The sequence below is a fragment of the Haliotis rufescens genome, unplaced genomic scaffold (assembly GCF_023055435.1).
Source record: "Haliotis rufescens isolate VD_foot unplaced genomic scaffold, xgHalRufe1.0.p SCAF_10, whole genome shotgun sequence".
NCBI classification, from domain to species: Eukaryota; Metazoa; Mollusca; class Gastropoda; order Lepetellida; family Haliotidae; genus Haliotis; species Haliotis rufescens.
In genome coordinates, this window is record NW_025963780.1 from 27,156,017 (window position 1) to 27,173,229 (window position 17,213).

Genomic DNA, 17,213 nt, shown 5'->3' on the forward strand with positions numbered 1-17,213 from the left:
TGGATTGTCTGGTCCAGACTTGATTATTTACAGACCGCCGTCATATAGCTGGAATATTGCTGATTGCGGCATTAAACAACAAAACAAAACACAACAAGTGTTTGCAACTAACGTGGCCAACGCCCCTGTTGCAGAATTTATGACATAATTAAATCTAAATAAACCCTAAACTTTTTTAACCGAGGCGAAACTGGTCATAGAAATTGTGAAAAAAAGAAGAGTTTGGAACCTAAGTCCGTGTTGCTGCCATGGAAACGTAAAAAATAAAAAATTCAAAAATTTCTAAATAGCAAAAGGCACCAGTTCAGCATGTACCTGACAAACCTGCAAAGTTTCATGAAAAAATATTGAACGGTTTATGAGTTATGCTCCGGAAAGGAAATGTGACGGACGGACGTAAGGACGGACTGACAGACAGATGTAAGGAAGGACGGACGGACGGACGGACGGACGGACGGAGCCCGTTTCTATATCCCTCGCCAACATTGTGGGGCGGTGGATAAAAAACAAGCTGCCAGAAAAAGGAATTTTGAGGTTCCCTATTCCTGATCACATATGGAAGTTCCAGAGAACAGTTCCGACTTTCTGGAATTCTCTGTTGTAGTATATTTTGGCTGTTCTGGGAACATGAAGCTGGACAGTCCTGTCTCATGCATTCATCATACTCGTGACAGCACTGACACTACTTGTGGTTTTACATGACCTGCATGTCACATATCACAGCTTCGCTCTATTCACTCCTGTCTTGAACATGTTACAATCACTGTTAACTTGATACTAGTCAAGAGCATGTCCAGGTAATGAAGTGAGGAAGTGTGTTTAACATAAATGATGTCACCTCATAAGACGCTGGCATGCCCAGGGGGCACAACTCTGCACTGCAGATTACATAGCCTCAGGTGATCAATCAGCTTACAAGTGTAGGGATTGACAGAAACACAAGATTGCTAACCTTCTCCCCTTTAGACTATTCCTAGTCTAGCACATCAATCATCAAAATCAGAAGTGCATGGCAATATACAGGTATACAGAGATATTTCATACTGTTAGAAAACAGAAAACAGGAGCTGAAGGGAATAGCAGATGGGGTCAGGACAAGCTCATTAAAATGAGATCTTGCTACCACGTCAGAACGACCTTTCATCCAACCAATCAGTGGCTTAACGACTCGGGAAAGTGAGAGTTCAAATCATGCATTGGTCGGTTAAAGTTCACAAAGGTTGTTATGACGTGACCTGTAATGGGTTGTTTTCAGTTATTTCGTGTAGCAGAAACGAGCACTAAGATCTAATTTTAATGAGATTGGTTATATAAATTACTTAATACACTTGCTTAACAATAAACAATTAATGCTTTAAATAAAGAAAACAGGATAATTCACATGCTAATATTACCTCAATCTTATCAAAATCAGATACAAGTTCTCGCTATCGACGAGGACATCCCATTACAAGTCATGTCAGAACAACCTTTCGCGAACTATGACCTACCAATGAAATGACCAACAGGAATTGACATTAGCCACTTAGAAAGCAGCTTTCTTAAGCTTTGGGTACCAGTTTCAAAGCTGCGACTTCCATTCCAGACGATGCTTTTTAAAGTATTTTGAATCGGTCATACAGTCCGTAACAGTTGTTTTGTGTTAAACTTTAAAGGTTGCATGATTAGAAAACATATTCCGCCAACAATGTAACATAACAATATGAATATTTATTTTATTATTACGTGTTTGAATCCTTATATCTATCGTGTAGTTGTCCAATTTTCGATCACAAACGTTGATACTACCTAATTTTGTTTATTCGACATACTCGTTAATCCGACATAATCATATGCAACCATCGATGTCGGATTAACGGGACTTGACTGTATTTGTAATGATGATGAAAATGAGTCACTTCCAAGGCAATATTGAATGCTATTTGTAAGACAACTTCTCCCAGGACAGTCACATTCAGTCCTTGCTTGGACATGCAGAGCATCCCTATCAAAAGCTGAGTGGTATATTTAATATTTGTCTTTTTCTGCTGATTTGTAATCATAATTTCATGTGATTCTGTTTCATAATTTAATGTACAGGAATGCCCCAGAAGGAGAGTATATAACAACAATGTTGATAGCAACGTTTAAATTAGTAATTAAAAGAAGACTCACTCTTTTTGATTTTCCAGTAACTTTATTGTCAAGTCTGTCGATGTTGTCCTTAACTTTAAAGTTGACAGATGTGACCGTTTTCTTTTGGGCAACAACAGGATGAGATTGTGCCAATGTTACAATGCAGATTCTGGAACAGAAAGGTGAACGTATACTGTACACTCTATGTTCTTGTGCATGATGTGCACTTCAGCATAATGCACACTTCAACATAATGCACACTTCAGCATAATGCACTCCCGCGACTCATGGGTAAAAAATGTGGGAGAAAATGGTATCTTGAGTATAATGCAAAGTAAGAAACTACATCATAATACTTATAAGTCAAAGTATAGCGTAAGCTGAGATGAAGGTTATTGCACCATGGGCGCGCGCATGTGCGTGTGTGCGTGGCTACTTGTACTAGTCCGGACTGAGGCCGATTTATACTACTAGCCCATTGAGATACCATGCTGGGGTTTAAATGATACCCCACTCAGACACAGTATACTGATTCCGAGCCAACCTGTTCTTGTTTTAGCCCCTTAATGCTGAGTGCCAGGCAGGGTAACAACAAGTACCGTCTTTTGGTATGACGCGGCTGGTAACAACCGAACACAGTGGTTAATCCTTTTTCTCCCATAACAATACGCCATAAAATGTTGAGCTCGTAGTTGAAGATTTCCTGTGTTCAGTAACCACTCGGGATTCAAACCCCAGACCTTTCCCTCTCCCGGCAGACATCTCTACCACTAGACCATGCATGCAGTCGTCAAAGTATAGCATTTATTATTAATTCTGTGACAACAAAGGTTCTTTTCACAGCATCAATATAGTTCATCTGATCACAGTTGCTGTAAATAATCATGAGTTGGTGAGATAGGCAGATCACTTCACATTGACTTTAGTGATATTTTAGTAAACATCATGGAATTAAATTTTTATGGATAAAAAGAACATATATATTGAACTCTTTTTTTACCAGATTAAGCAATAACAGGACTACCTGGTAGACTTCAGTGCCAATTTGTTTACATGGTATATCCTGTGTTACGTACCAGCAGTAATCATGGTGATGTTTTTGCTAAAAAAAAAAACACATTGTCTGCATGTATAATTTGCACCCCTTTTCTTCCCACACACTATCTAGAAAGTAGGTTATTTAAAAGTTGGGTAGAGATCTGATAACAAGTCATAATGCAATTAACTCATTAATTAGTAAAACATGGCTCCATCAGGTTAGGTTAAATGTTGTTTCAAACAGTATTCCAGTTCTATCACAGTAATACGCCTCCGTGGTCTTGTGGTAGAGCGTCCGCCCGAAAAGCGGAAGGTCCATGGTTCGATCCCCGGCCGCGTCATACCAAAAGACGTTAAAAGATGGTACTTGTTGTTACCCTGTCTGGCGCTCTGCATTAAGGGGCTAAAACAAGTACTGGTCGGCTCGGTGTCAGTATACTGTGTCTGAGTGGGGTATTCATGTAAACTGCGTCATGGTATCTCAGTGAGCTAGCACTATAAATCGGCATGCATGCACGTCACTATATAAGTGAAATAATCTTTGACGAGACGTTAAACCCAATTTCACCTCACCTCACCTTCTATCACAGTACATAATGTGGGAGGAGAGCCCGAAGTGTTGTTGTTCTCAGATGTTTACCACACTGGTGAAAACTAACAGCATGAGTAGGGTGCAGACAAGCCGAGAAACATAATCACTGTGAACCAAGATTCAAACCCATAATCACAGGTGTCTGACACAACTAAGGGACACAACTCTGCACAGCAAATTGCTGGTCCTCAGACGACTGGGCCACTCTTGCCAGCATTAATTGTTTGTTTGTTTGTTTATTTGTTGTTTAACGCCGCACTCGGGAACATTCCAGCTTTATGACAGAGGTCTGTATAACAATCGAGTCTGGACCAGACAATCAAGTGATCGACATCATGAGCATCGATCCACGCAATTGGGATACAATGACATGCATCAACCAAGTCAGCGAGCCTGACCTCCCAATCCCATTTATCGCCTCTTATGACCAGCATGGGTTGCTGAAGAACTATTCTACCCCGGATCTTCACTGGTCTCGCCAACATTAAAACCTGACAGTTTGTAGATTTGTAGATGATGTTCCAAACTGATCCCCTGTGGAGCGTACCTGTTGGAATGGGACAATACACAGTGGTCCTCCCTCTGCTTCCCTTTCACATCTGGAATAAAGGCAGCAACACACAGGTGAATACATGACATTGGGCAATGAAAAAGCAGTACCTGGTACTTGGCTGGGGTCAACCAATCCCACATTCTTTTGATAATAATAATAATAATAATAATAATAATAATAATAATAATGATGATGATGAACGAGACTATTGATATCCACAACCCTTTGCTATAAATAAAAATGGATGTCAAAACAGAAAACAAAACTACAGTGTTGGAAACATCTAGTGATCAAGTCCTGTATTATTTTATAATAATAATAACAATAAGTGAATTTATATTGCGCCAGATTCCATTCACCAAGTGGATGCCCATAGTGCTACACTATTATTACCCCGGTCAATGGATCAGTGAGCACTCGATTTTCATTCTCAGCTCCCTGGGGAGTATACAACCCAAGCTGCCTGTGAGGCACTAGAAGGTTAACAGTAGGGGTGACTATTGGTCTGGAAATCACTATTGTGATAACTATTGATATTGAAAGAAACTATTGCGATAACTATTGATATTGCAAGCAACTATTGCAATAAATATCGATAGTTTTCAGTGTATCATTTTAGATGGATTTTAGAGTTGAATTAAACCTTTGAAGTTTCCTTTGAATGTGATAACCATAACAACAAATCAAAAGTAAAGTTTGAGATATGATTTATTTGTTTTTTCTTTACCCTAATAATTTAAGAAAAGAAACTTCCACATTACCATGTGTGAATTACTACCACTCACGATCAAAAGAAAAACAAATTTGAACAGCATTGCATGTATTTTATTGATAATATTATGGTAAATACAATCGAAACTATCGATATTCCCAACTGAAATCGATACTATTGATCGGAAACTGATTTAACAATCGATTTATTGTCTTCAAGTGCTTACCAATAGCAATATATTGATATTTTTATTTATCGTGGCACCCTTAGTTAACAGCCACATTACCATCTCATCCTACTGGGTACCCACTCACTGCTGGGTAAACAGAGGCACATTTTGAACAAAGTCACTTGCCCCAAGAGACACCACGTTTGGTACATGTGCTTCAGTGTGGGGCAGGACCGAAGCCCTAGAATCTCTCAGGAGTCAAGCTACTGAACGTGGTCACCCATCCAACTACTCTCCGAGGCCGACGTTGCTTAACTTCACCTGATTTGTGATCTGTGCGCTGTGCACAGGACCACATGCCACCACAAAACATATATTCTGTTCTGTTTTTATAAGGGCAGTTGGGTAGCCTAGTGGTTATCCCGACAAGATCTTTTTATATGTATCTTGGGTGGGCTATATTTCTGTAGCATCTGTGCTGACATTATTTACACCACCAACAATATCACAGACTTGTGTAAGTATGTAGCCAACGCCAAGGTAAAATTAAAATACCTATGGTAATGCCAAATCACTTAAATTAATCACAAATAAAATGTGTATATGACTAAATGAATTACTTGCAGATTTCTAAAAGATACATAAACCGAAAGAAATCATTCCTGGGTCGGCCAATACATGACAATTCGGAGCTTCACCATTAAATTATACACGATATTTTATTTCCAGATTATATGTTGATGGTAAAGTGTAATCAGTGAATACAATTTTAAAGTAATCATTGGGTTGATGTAAGTTATCTCCCTTCCTTCACCAAGTATAGTCATATGTCACATTCACCAGCTTTTCACTACGTACTGATTTTAAAACGTTGTTCGAAATATCTTTCTACAACAGTAGGGGGTCTTTTAGATCCTAAGGCTTCATCTTGTTCAACGTCCATCTTCGCATTGGGCTCACTGTTGTCCATTTTGATCTGTAGAAACAGGTTTTCCTCTACTCCGGAAGTCAGTACTTTTTCAACTTTGTGTACAAAGAAGACAAGAAGGGAGATAACTCCTTACTTACAGTTTTTTTCCCAAACAGTTTTCGATTAACATTATTAAGAAAAGTCGGTGATTGGAAAACGTACAAATGATTGTTATCGTTGATAAATAACATTCGTAGATAAAATAAATAAAAAAACATGTTAAATACCATCGATATGTTCTTGGTTGTTTTTCTGATTTTAGATCTACGGTCGATTCTGGTTTTTTCTTAAAATGCTTGAAAGTCTGAAAGAAAGTGAGACAATATTGCACACCCATGCTTTTAGTTGATATTAGTTAATAAAAATTTCCATTCATTTTCCACCTGTTATTATGGTTGGGATGTATCTCTTTCTTTCTTTTATTTCATAGCACTTACATCGATCTGTAGGCACTTAATATTTAAATAAACATAGCATTCGACAGCTTTCAGTACGTAAAACGAAATCTATTTTCCCATTGATTATTGTAAATATCGGACGCAAATTGAAAACAACAAAACATTAAAGTAAATTTGTAGAAATAGTTGTCTACTCTAAGATACAGCTTATGCTTCATATTTGCCAACATGAAGGTCATATACACAAAACAGAAATGGCACTTATATATTTTTCAAGCAACTAAATTACATATAGTATTTAACAATCACTACGTCGTTGTTGTCATACTCCAAAGTATTAACTTACGGATGTGTCCTCTAAATGAGGGGGCACGGGTGGCCCAGTCGTCTTATGTGCTCCCATTCGCTGTGCAGACTTGCGCACTGTGATTGTGGGTTCGAATCCCGATTTGCCTCGATTATGTTTCTAGGTTTGTCAGAACCATACCCATGCTCGTGCGTTTCACCAAAGTGGTAAACGTCTGACACCTGCATCACTTCTGTCTTTCCTCCCACATGAACCAAACACGCCGTGATATAACTGGAATATTGTTCATAGCGGCGTTAAACCAAACTCACTCATTCATTTACCTGATGCTCAGTTTGCCTACTTGTCTACATACCTATTATCCCACCCTCAGGTGCGTGTGATAATTCGGATGATTTACAACTATTTCCATTCATTTTTCACTGGTTATTCTCTGGTTTGCAACAATTTTATATGTAAATATTGCTGCTCTCGCTATTTCGTAAAATTAGATTTTATGAGCGCTTACAATTCATATTCCAAGAGAAGCCAAGAAGACCCTAAGCTTGCTAACCGCCCTCACTTAATATGCTATAAACGGTGTCTGAAATCTCACAGTCTCACATTACACCAAGCGCTGGTTGTATCGGATGCCGATTTTGCCAATTGTTCATCCTCAGAACAATATGAATATCAGTACATATAAATATATTAAATCTTGTTGTGATAAAAGTTTACACTATCTCACACTATCCCACACAGGCTGCTGTCAATAACATGTGAGCCTATTGATGTGTCGATTTATTTAGAAGCTGACACAAATAGTGTAAAATTAACCTTTACGATATAGGAGATTGTTTTGAGTTTTAATTTTGTGAACGTGTAACTGATGCTGTTTGCACTCAGTCACCTATTGACATTACACATTTCACATAATTTTACTTTTCTTCTTTGACATTTTGTTTAACTTATTGTCTATGAACCAAATACTTCGTCTTGTACAAACCAATATATTCAAGAAATGTCACTGATATTTGCCTCTTGGGCAAAGTGAAATCAGTTATATTTGAAGTAGTCGTAAAATGCTTTTCACAATCTAAAGAGAAACGGTATCCCACGTATGTTACACCGAGTTGTTTATTCGACAAAGGGACCGCCGGCCTATTTTGAGTGAGTGAGTATGGTTGTACGCCGCTTTTAGCAATATTCCTGCAATATCACGGCGGGGGATACCAGAAATGGGCTTCACACATTGTATCTTTGTGGGGAATCGAACCCAGGTCTTCGGCGTGATGAGCGAACGCTTTAACCACTAGGCTACCCGACCGCCCCCGGCCTATTATACGCCAACTTGATACAGACTACATAAAGTATTGTAGTGGAGTTCCTTGTATAAGGGACATCAAGACAATGAGATGGTGAGATGGGTATGCATCATAATTAATATGATTATATATATAGTGTAGTGTAGTGTAGTGTAGTGTAGTGTAGTGTAGTGTAGTGCAGTGCAGTGCAGTGCAGTGCAGTGCAGTGTAGTGCAGCATAGCATAGTAACACATTCTCCCATGATTATACATGTAGTATAGTATAGTATAGTATAGTATAGTATAGTATAGTATAGTATAGTATAGTATAGTATAGCATAGTATAGCTCATTCTCCCATGAGGTCACCTCAAGATGTCTACATCAATAATGATGGAGACATTAAAACAGCTCTGTGACGCAGTACTGAAGCTGAGATTATAAATTATTCTAACAAATCATATACACTGAAAACAATATGAACAGTTTGTGATGGTTATTTTTTTTCACATCTTGGTGAAATCTAAGATTTGTCTCGATCTTAAATTGTGTATCAAAATATGACATTTACAAACATGCACCTACTGTATGAATACCGGACTTAACCAAACAAGTTTAAAATAGACTCATCAGAATAGATCTTTGAAAGAATAGGTTTCTGTATGCATCATAAGTCTCCCGCAGCGCAAAGACTGCTGTTAAACCATCCTCAGTGAGAATGGCCATGTTATGCTGCCTGAAGCAGTCATTCCATGTAGTTTCGGTGGAAACGAGATAATCATCACTGGAATTGAGTACACGTGTGTTCAGTGTTACACGTTTTTAACATGTATTACGGCAATTCACGTGTATGTAAAAATGCTTTAACTTAAAAACTTAATATTGCAGTATCTTAATATCGTCTTAATATCGTCAGAATATCGTCAGAATATACCAAACACCCAAATGAAATACATTTAATAGGAACCACCTGTCCAGGAGCTTGAGTCACACCTCCAGGTTATAAAAGGGCACTAACATAGTGAGTGAGTGAGTATGGTTTTACGCCGCTTTTAGCAATATTCCAGCAATATCACGGCGGGGGACACCAGAAATGGGCTTCACACATCGTACCCATGTCGGGAATCGAACCCGGGTCTTCGGCGTGACGAGCGAACTCTTTAACCACTAGGCTACCCGACTGCCCGGCACTAACATACGCCTAATCAATATATATAATGTAACCACTAGTAACTGCTGGGCAAAAGAAAGTATAGAAATAGTTTCATACGGGTAACACAGTTGTGTTTTGGACCTTGAGTTTAGGCGACTATTTCCAGCCTATAGTAATTTAATGCTTCGATAACGCTTGTAATGTTTGGGTCAAATCTATTTTTCAAGGGAATACTTCCCGTAGTTTATCTGTTAATTCCTGCTCACAGCGGTGTCAGTTGACGCCGAATCACTGAAGATGAGGCATTTTCTCTTTAGAGACCGACCGAAACTGGTGGCAAGACCGTGTGGCTAATGGTAGAAGGCCCATGTGTGCCGAGAAGTGACACTGGCCACGCGTCACGTAAAACAACAGCCATCCTTATGTACACTTACACGTTTTTCTTTGTAATCCGGATAATCACCCATAATCCCTTGGCCACGCCTTCTTTAGTTTAGAAAGTAAACTCTCGCAAACAACTGTATTGCATAACTGGAAGGCATGCCTGTTGTCTATTTGAAAATGCTTCCTTCAACAATTCAACAGGATACACCAAGAAAGTGTTTTTAAAAAACAGTGTTACTGTGAGGAAAATAATAAAACGGTGGTCTTATCAATCGTATATGTTTTCTCTGTTTGTAACCCTACTTCTGTGGAATACCACGTCACACTCGCATACACTGGCACATTATTTTCACAGACATTTAAAAACGTGTTTTTTGCGGAAGCATATGCTATTTAGAAGCATGTTTTGAGCGCCATTGAACAGCAAGTAGTTGGAGACTAGGCGTTAAATAAATAAATAAATAAATAAATAATAATGCTAATGCTAATGCTGATGCTAATGCTAATGCTAATGCTAATGCTAACGCTAATGCTAATGCTAATAATAATTATTATTATTATTATTATTATTATTATTATTACGCAGTATAAGTTACAAACCCAACAAGGCGGCCACCACTGATGCATGAAATTTATTATTTTGGACAACACTTTGTTTTAGTAAGTGAAAATAAGACAAAGAAATCACCGTAGTTATCCAAGACAATTTACTGGCAGTTTGTTATTTCATCGTCATACAGACGAGGCATGGCATAATGTCAACACTCGGACAGTATGTGGTTACATTAAAAAGTTCGAATCGGGTGCTACGAATTCTTGAACCGGCAACGAAATGGCAGATAAACGAAATTACACCCAATGACAGGTATACACAGCATCGGCAATAGGCGAACAGCCTTACTGTTCTTATTATTATTGAACCCGTGAAGGATCCGGGGTAGAATAGGTCTTCAGCAACCCTTGCTTGCCGTAAAAGGCGACTATGCTTGTCGTAAAAGGCGACTAACGGGATCGGGTGGTCAGGCTCGCTGACTTGGTTGATACATGTCATCGATCCCAATTGTGTGGATCGATGCTCACGATGTCAATCACTGGATTGTCTGGTCCAGACTCGAATATTTTACAGACCGCCGTCATATAGCTGGAATACTGCTGAGCGCGGCGTTAAACAACAAACAAACAAAACAAACTTATTATTATTGAAAAGTATTCATTCAATTACTTTATGACAGTAAGTAATGTTTATTAGTTTAGGGAACAACTAGACACTAGCATTAAAAGTGGGAGGTATTCTATTTCACCACGACACGAAATATTTGTCCTAGGTTTTACGACCGATATATATAGGGCCTCTTAGCATCCCTTGTATAACAAAAACAATGTTGACTGACTGATTATGAACAGGTATTTTACACAATTTGAACTGTTAACGCCAGTATCCCAAAAGAAGCCGAACTAATTTTATTTCATTTCTGACACAACTTAACCACATGCCCCGCAACTGAGCGTCGCTAATCCCTTTCAAGATCAAACAGCAGCCACAGCCAACAGTATATATCATGAACAGCATGTCGACAGCAACATTGCCATGACACACGTCGCATCACGCATGGGGGTTTTAACATTTCTGTAACGTTTATTCTTGTATTTTCGTGTTTGAGTATTTATAGCACAAAGCCAAGGACATCAGACGCTTGACCTGTACTGGTGCTGGGGTCAAGGTCGCCGTCTACTGAAGCTACCTCAAATTGTCTCTCAGCGAAATTATACATATATATATATATATTGGCTTAAGGCGTCTGTTTTAATAACTTGGTTAACGCTTCATAGGGTCTGTGGTAGAACAATAATACAATTTTGAAACCTGCTTTTCAGTTATCACATTAAAATATTGTCAGTTGGCCGAAAATAATAATAAAATATAATGGAGAAAAATTAATAAAATACAATTAAGAATTTGAAAAATATTTTTGATTAATGACAAGTCACAGTATTATTTTCCTTTAGTTAGAGACCGATCATTTAGTGTTCTAGCGGAGGGAGCGGGGGGGGGGGGGGGGGGGGGGACGGGGGGAGGGGAGGGGAACGGGGGGTTGTTTGTTTGATACACACAAAAAATTTCAGTCAGCGCTTTCAAACATACATTTTTTCTGTAAAAGGAGGAACCCAACATCGGCCGGCGGTATGGTAGCCTAGTGGTTAAAGCGTCCGCTTGTCAATTGCGTGGATCGATGCTCATGATATTAGTCACTGGATTGTCTGGTCCAGACTCGATTATTTACTGACCGCCGTCATATAGCTGGAATATTGCTGAGTGCGGCGTTAAACAACAAACCAACCAACCAACCAATCTAACAAGCTAGATTAACCTGTCATAAAATTAATTTTGACATAATGTACATATAACTTAAGGACGTAGCATTACAGCATGGCTAGTGTCATTCGTTGTGCACGAGGGGCGGTTTGGTAGGCAAGTGGTTAAAGCGTTCGCTCGTCTCGCTCATGATCCGGGTTCGAGTCTCCCAAACATGGGTTCAATGTGTGAGGCCATTTCTGGTGTCCCCCGTGATATTGCTGGAATATTTCTAAAAGCGGCGTTGAACCATACTCGTTCACTCACTCGTTGAACTCGTGCAGGTCGCTGTTCAGAGTTGTGTCCCCTAGTGTATCAGGATCCACTGTTCGAATTCCTGACCCATTCTGCATGGGTTATATTAGCTGAGTTGCTGTGATTTAACAGAATTATTGTTAAATAGGACATGGTAGCAACGATCATGTAGGGTACGATGACACGCAATCAGTCACAATGTAACCAGCTAATTCAAGTTCTTACCTAGATGTGATAAAAAGCCCAGTTTATTGAGACCTATTCTGCACCCGATTCTAGGCGGGGTAAAGAAACTACTAACCGTGAATGTATTATGATAAAAATAGATTACCTGACAATACAGCCAGTGAACACGGAAGTAAAACCGGGCACGTATATGTGAAAGAAGCAGCGTGCTACTGAACGGTTCAGTCTTCTCTTGGTGAGATATGTATAGCCGGATCCAATTTCATAGATAACCACTTCATTGAACCGTAGCGGGAGCGACTTGACCCGACACCGGTGGATATAGCGCCATCTACAGGCACCTGTTGAGAGTTTCAACGATGGCGGGGATACACGAAGGTCCTGAATATGGGATCGGGGATTTTGTACTACTGCGAGATCTTACTCTCGATGCTTTTATGGAAAATCTTAAACACAGGTAGGTAATTGTGTGTGATAGTATGCATATATATGATTTTCGTTGTATGACAAGTTAGAAAAACTCATCACACCACACTCTAACTTCATATTGACTGACAAACCTCATTGATTGTGAGTCACCTCTTGCCGGCTCTTGCACATTGCATTCCACAGGGGAGATTCATATGGACTGACGAGCTCGGAAACACTGCTAATTACTTTGTACCGCGGGTCCCAGCTCTGAATATGGTGAAAGTTTTCTTGCAAACTCGTCTGCATTGGCGTATCAATCAGACAGGTGAGCAGCCATACCTGAAGTGAAGTGGTCGTGTTTAATTTGAAGGGGCAGGATGACATTTTTGACGTCTGTGATAGTGTGTAGCCGCTGTAAAATATACAATCTATTGTTGTACTTGACATAAAACACTTATCAGATCTATAACATTCAAAAACAGTAACTTGTTAAACGTATACTACTCAAAATAAGTTAGGGAACAACTTAATTATTGTTTCATTCATCTGCCATGCCATATAGATATATATGTGTGTGTGTGTGTGTGTGTGTGTGTGTGTGTAATGCTTTTTTATAATGAATAAGTGATTAAGTAGAAGGCCATGCCTGGTGTATATGAAGGGATGCACATTTAAAGCATCATGTGATTTCGAAAGTACAATATTATATGCTATTATACAGCATTGCAAAAGATCAACAAAACTGTTAATAATCAACAAAGTGAAACAATGTGATGAAAACTAAAATAGAGTACATAATAGGGAGGTTGTACAGCATTAAGAAAGACCCATAAAACTGTTGAACAATCTACAAAGTGAAACAATTTAATGAAAAGTAGCATCAGACCATAGGAGATATTGACCATATCATCCCCCATGCTGAGTGGTCATGGATGTTTAGTGTGCCATGTCACTTTGACCTGTATGAGGATCAACAGGTGTTATCAACAAATCAGTATCAACAAGTCTTACATAGTCATGTGCTTAGATATGAAACTATTAATTCCACAATTATTGAGACACCTACTGTTGAATATCTTGGGGACTGTTAGAGATACTTTTCAGGTCACTGCTTCAAAACACACACTTTTTTCTTGGAAAGGAGACAAACAATTTATTTTTATTCACAACTCCCTTTTTCTGAGGACATCCTTTATATATACTTTTGTAATATTTTTTTAAAACTTTTTAAAAAAATTTTAAAATTTATTTTTTATTTTAAACCTGGACAGATAAGGCTGAAAAACACCAAAAAATCAACTGGTGCCTATGAATCACATGTGCTCCTAACCTAATTAAGGTTAATAATAATCATGATAACTCAAGCCTCTTCATCCTCGTGCTGCTTGTTCATTTTTATAAGGGGCGGTCGGTTAGCCTTGTGGTTAAAGCGTTCGCTCGTCACGCCGAAGACCAGGGTTCGATTCCCGACATGGGTACAATGTGTGAAGCCCATTTCTGGTGTCCCCCGCCGTGATATTGCTGGAATATTGCTAAAAGCGGCGTAAAACCATACTCACTCACTCATTTTTATAATCTTTATTTTGGAAGCAACATCTGCATCTCAGTCTCTCACCACACACTTAGCACCAAATGTTTCTCACTCATGAACATAATGTGATTGCATGTCTATGTTTAGTGACATTTGAATCCAGTATTTATCATAATAGAATGGAGTTATTATTCCTTGGGTAGACCCGTGAAGACCCGGGGTAGAATAGGTCTTCAGCAACCCATGCTTGCCGTAAGAGGCGACTAAGAGGACAGGGTAGTCAGGCTCGTTGACTAGGTTGATGCATGTCATCGATCCCAATTGCGTGGATCGATGCTCATGATGTCAATCACTGGATTGTCTGGTCCAGACTTGATTATTTACAGACCGCCGTCATATAGCTGGAATATTGCTGAGTGCGGTGTTAAACAACAAATATAAAACAAACAAATATTCCATGGTTAACCAAGGATGATACCATGAGTTTAATCCAACTAGTCCACAGTTTATTCCTGTCTATTATTGTATGTAACGTAACAATATTTATTGAGAAAACATATTACATAAACCCTACCCTGCCCAAAAGTAGAACTCTTTTCGTTTTTGTTATCCTGACATATCCTGAGTTTTCCCACTATACGATCTTAAGACCTGGGTGAGGCGGTATTGTAGCCTAGTGGTTAAAGCGTTCGCTTGTGACGCCAAAGGTCCGGGTTCAATTCCCCACATTGGTACAATGTGTGAAGCCCATTTCTGGTATCCCCTGCCACGATATTGCTGGAATATTACTAAAAGGGGTGTAAAACCATACTCACTCACACACTCTTAAGACTTGTGGATGAAAGATATTTTTACTTTACATTGCTTAACAATATTATCACTGATATTAACCTGAATACCCCTAACTGTTGCCATTGTAACAGGATATAAGTTGTCATCATGATGATACAGGCTTATTCAGATTAAATCAGCGTAAGAGGCTTGATTAGTGTTATAGAGCATATTTTGATCACAAAAAGAAGGATGTATTTGCAGTGGTTTGAATAAATATAATCAGTTTCACTTTGAAATATATGATTGACAGTACATGAAGAAATAAAAACTGAAAGTATCAAGTTATTTTTGAGACACTTGATAGTATTGTAATGATATCATGTTCAAAGCGATGACGAAATTCCTGTTATGGTCATGAAAGCATTTGAACAAGTATTGTTTGGATGGGGGAAGGTTCAAATACCAAAGTCAAACTTCATTAGTTAGTTTTGATTTGATTTCCTTGTTTGGACAGAAGAATGGAGTAAAGTGAATGAGTGAGTATGGTTTTATGCCTCTGTTAGCAATATTCCAGCAATATCACGGCGGGGTACGCCAGAAATGGGCCTCACACATTTTACCCAGGCTGGGAATTGAACCCGGGTGTTCAGCGTGATGAGCGAACGCTTGAACAACTAGGCTACCCAACCGCCCAGGGTGAGTAAAGCCTCAAATCTTGCAATGTGATATGTATCACGATACAGACTGACGATAACACTGGTATGATACACAACAAATATTAAGAAATGATGAAATCACTCAAATACAACTCTAAAGCCTCTTGCTTCTTATATTTGTTTGGGGACAGGGGGGGTCGGGTAGCCTAGTGGTTAAAGACTAATAAAAGTTCATCACGGCGAAGACCCGGGTTCGATTCCTGACATGGGTACAATGTTTGAAGCCCATTTCTGGTGTCCCCCGCCATGATATTGCTGGAATATTGCTAAAAGTGGCTTAAAACCGTACTCACTCACTATTTGGGGACACTGGTGGTTTAGTCATCTAAGGCACATTTCGCTGTGAAGAGTTGTGTCCCTTGGGCATGCCAGACACCTATGATTGTGGATTCGAATTCTGGTTCACCCCGATTATTTTTCTAGGTCGTCAGCACCATACTTGGCTCGTGGGTTTCACCAAAGTCTTCAACATTCGAGACCTGCATCACTCAGCTTTCCTCCCACATCAACAGGAATACTGTTCAAAGCAGCTTTAAACCTAACTCTCTCACCATTGCTCACTCATACATTTATTTATAATTATCTCAAAAGACCCATGAAGATTCGGGGTAGAATAGGTCTTCAACAACCCATGCTTACCGTTAAAGGTTACTATTCTTGTCGTAAGAGGCGACTAGCAGGATCAGGTTGATGCATGTCGTATCCTAATTGCATGGAACGATGCTCATGATGTCAATCACTGGATTGTCTGGTCCAGACTTGATTATTTACACACCACCGTCGGGGCGGTCGGGTAGCCTAGTGGTTAAAGCGTTCGCTCGTCACGCCGAAGACCCGGGTTCGATTCCCGACATGGGTACAATGTGTGAAGCCCTTTTCTGGTGTCCCCCGCCTTGATATTGCTGGTATATTGCTAAAAGCGGCGTAAAACCATACTCACTCACTCACTACACACCACCGTCATAGAGCTGGAATATTGCTGTGTGCGGCGTTAAAGAACAAACAAATCATATCCATCCCTGGATTGTCTGGTCCAGAGTATTACTTACAAGCCTCTGTCATTGGTGGGATTGCATAGTGCAACAAAGAAAGAAACCAACATATCTGACTAAATCCCACATAAAGTAGATTTGTCTCCTAAATGCTCTCACAGACATCAAGCATTTTGGAAGAAATGACCGCAAATAAAAACGTTGGCATTGATATAAAAAAATCTGTCTATTTAGCTATCACTATATTTCATCAACAACCAGACCTTCATTGAAACAGCCATCTGCATAATGCTACCCCTGCGTCACAGGGCCATATGACACA

The 17,213-nt window shown here is 39.3% G+C and overlaps 2 protein-coding genes across 2 annotated transcripts in view; one reads left to right on the forward strand and one right to left on the reverse strand.

Moving 5' to 3' along the window:
* Positions 1–6,203, reverse strand: part of LOC124144346 (protein Abitram-like) — a 37,693-nt gene extending 31,490 nt beyond the window's left edge. Inside the window, exons 1-3 of the mRNA XM_046513714.2 lie at positions 6,038–6,203; positions 4,293–4,344; positions 2,155–2,284 (exon numbers count right to left, since the gene is read on the reverse strand). Of these exons, the coding sequence (XP_046369670.1) occupies positions 2,155–2,284; positions 4,293–4,344; positions 6,038–6,149 (294 nt within the window). The 5' untranslated portion in view covers positions 6,150–6,203. The remainder of the gene's footprint in view (positions 1–2,154; positions 2,285–4,292; positions 4,345–6,037) is intronic.
* A 6,473-nt stretch (positions 6,204–12,676) lies between these two features.
* The window catches only part of LOC124144348 (unconventional myosin-Id-like), an 82,377-nt gene continuing 77,840 nt past the window's right edge, over positions 12,677–17,213 (forward strand). The window contains exon 1 of the mRNA XM_046513715.2: positions 12,677–12,924. Coding sequence (XP_046369671.2) covers positions 12,827–12,924 — 98 coding nt within the window. The 5' untranslated portion in view covers positions 12,677–12,826. The remainder of the gene's footprint in view (positions 12,925–17,213) is intronic.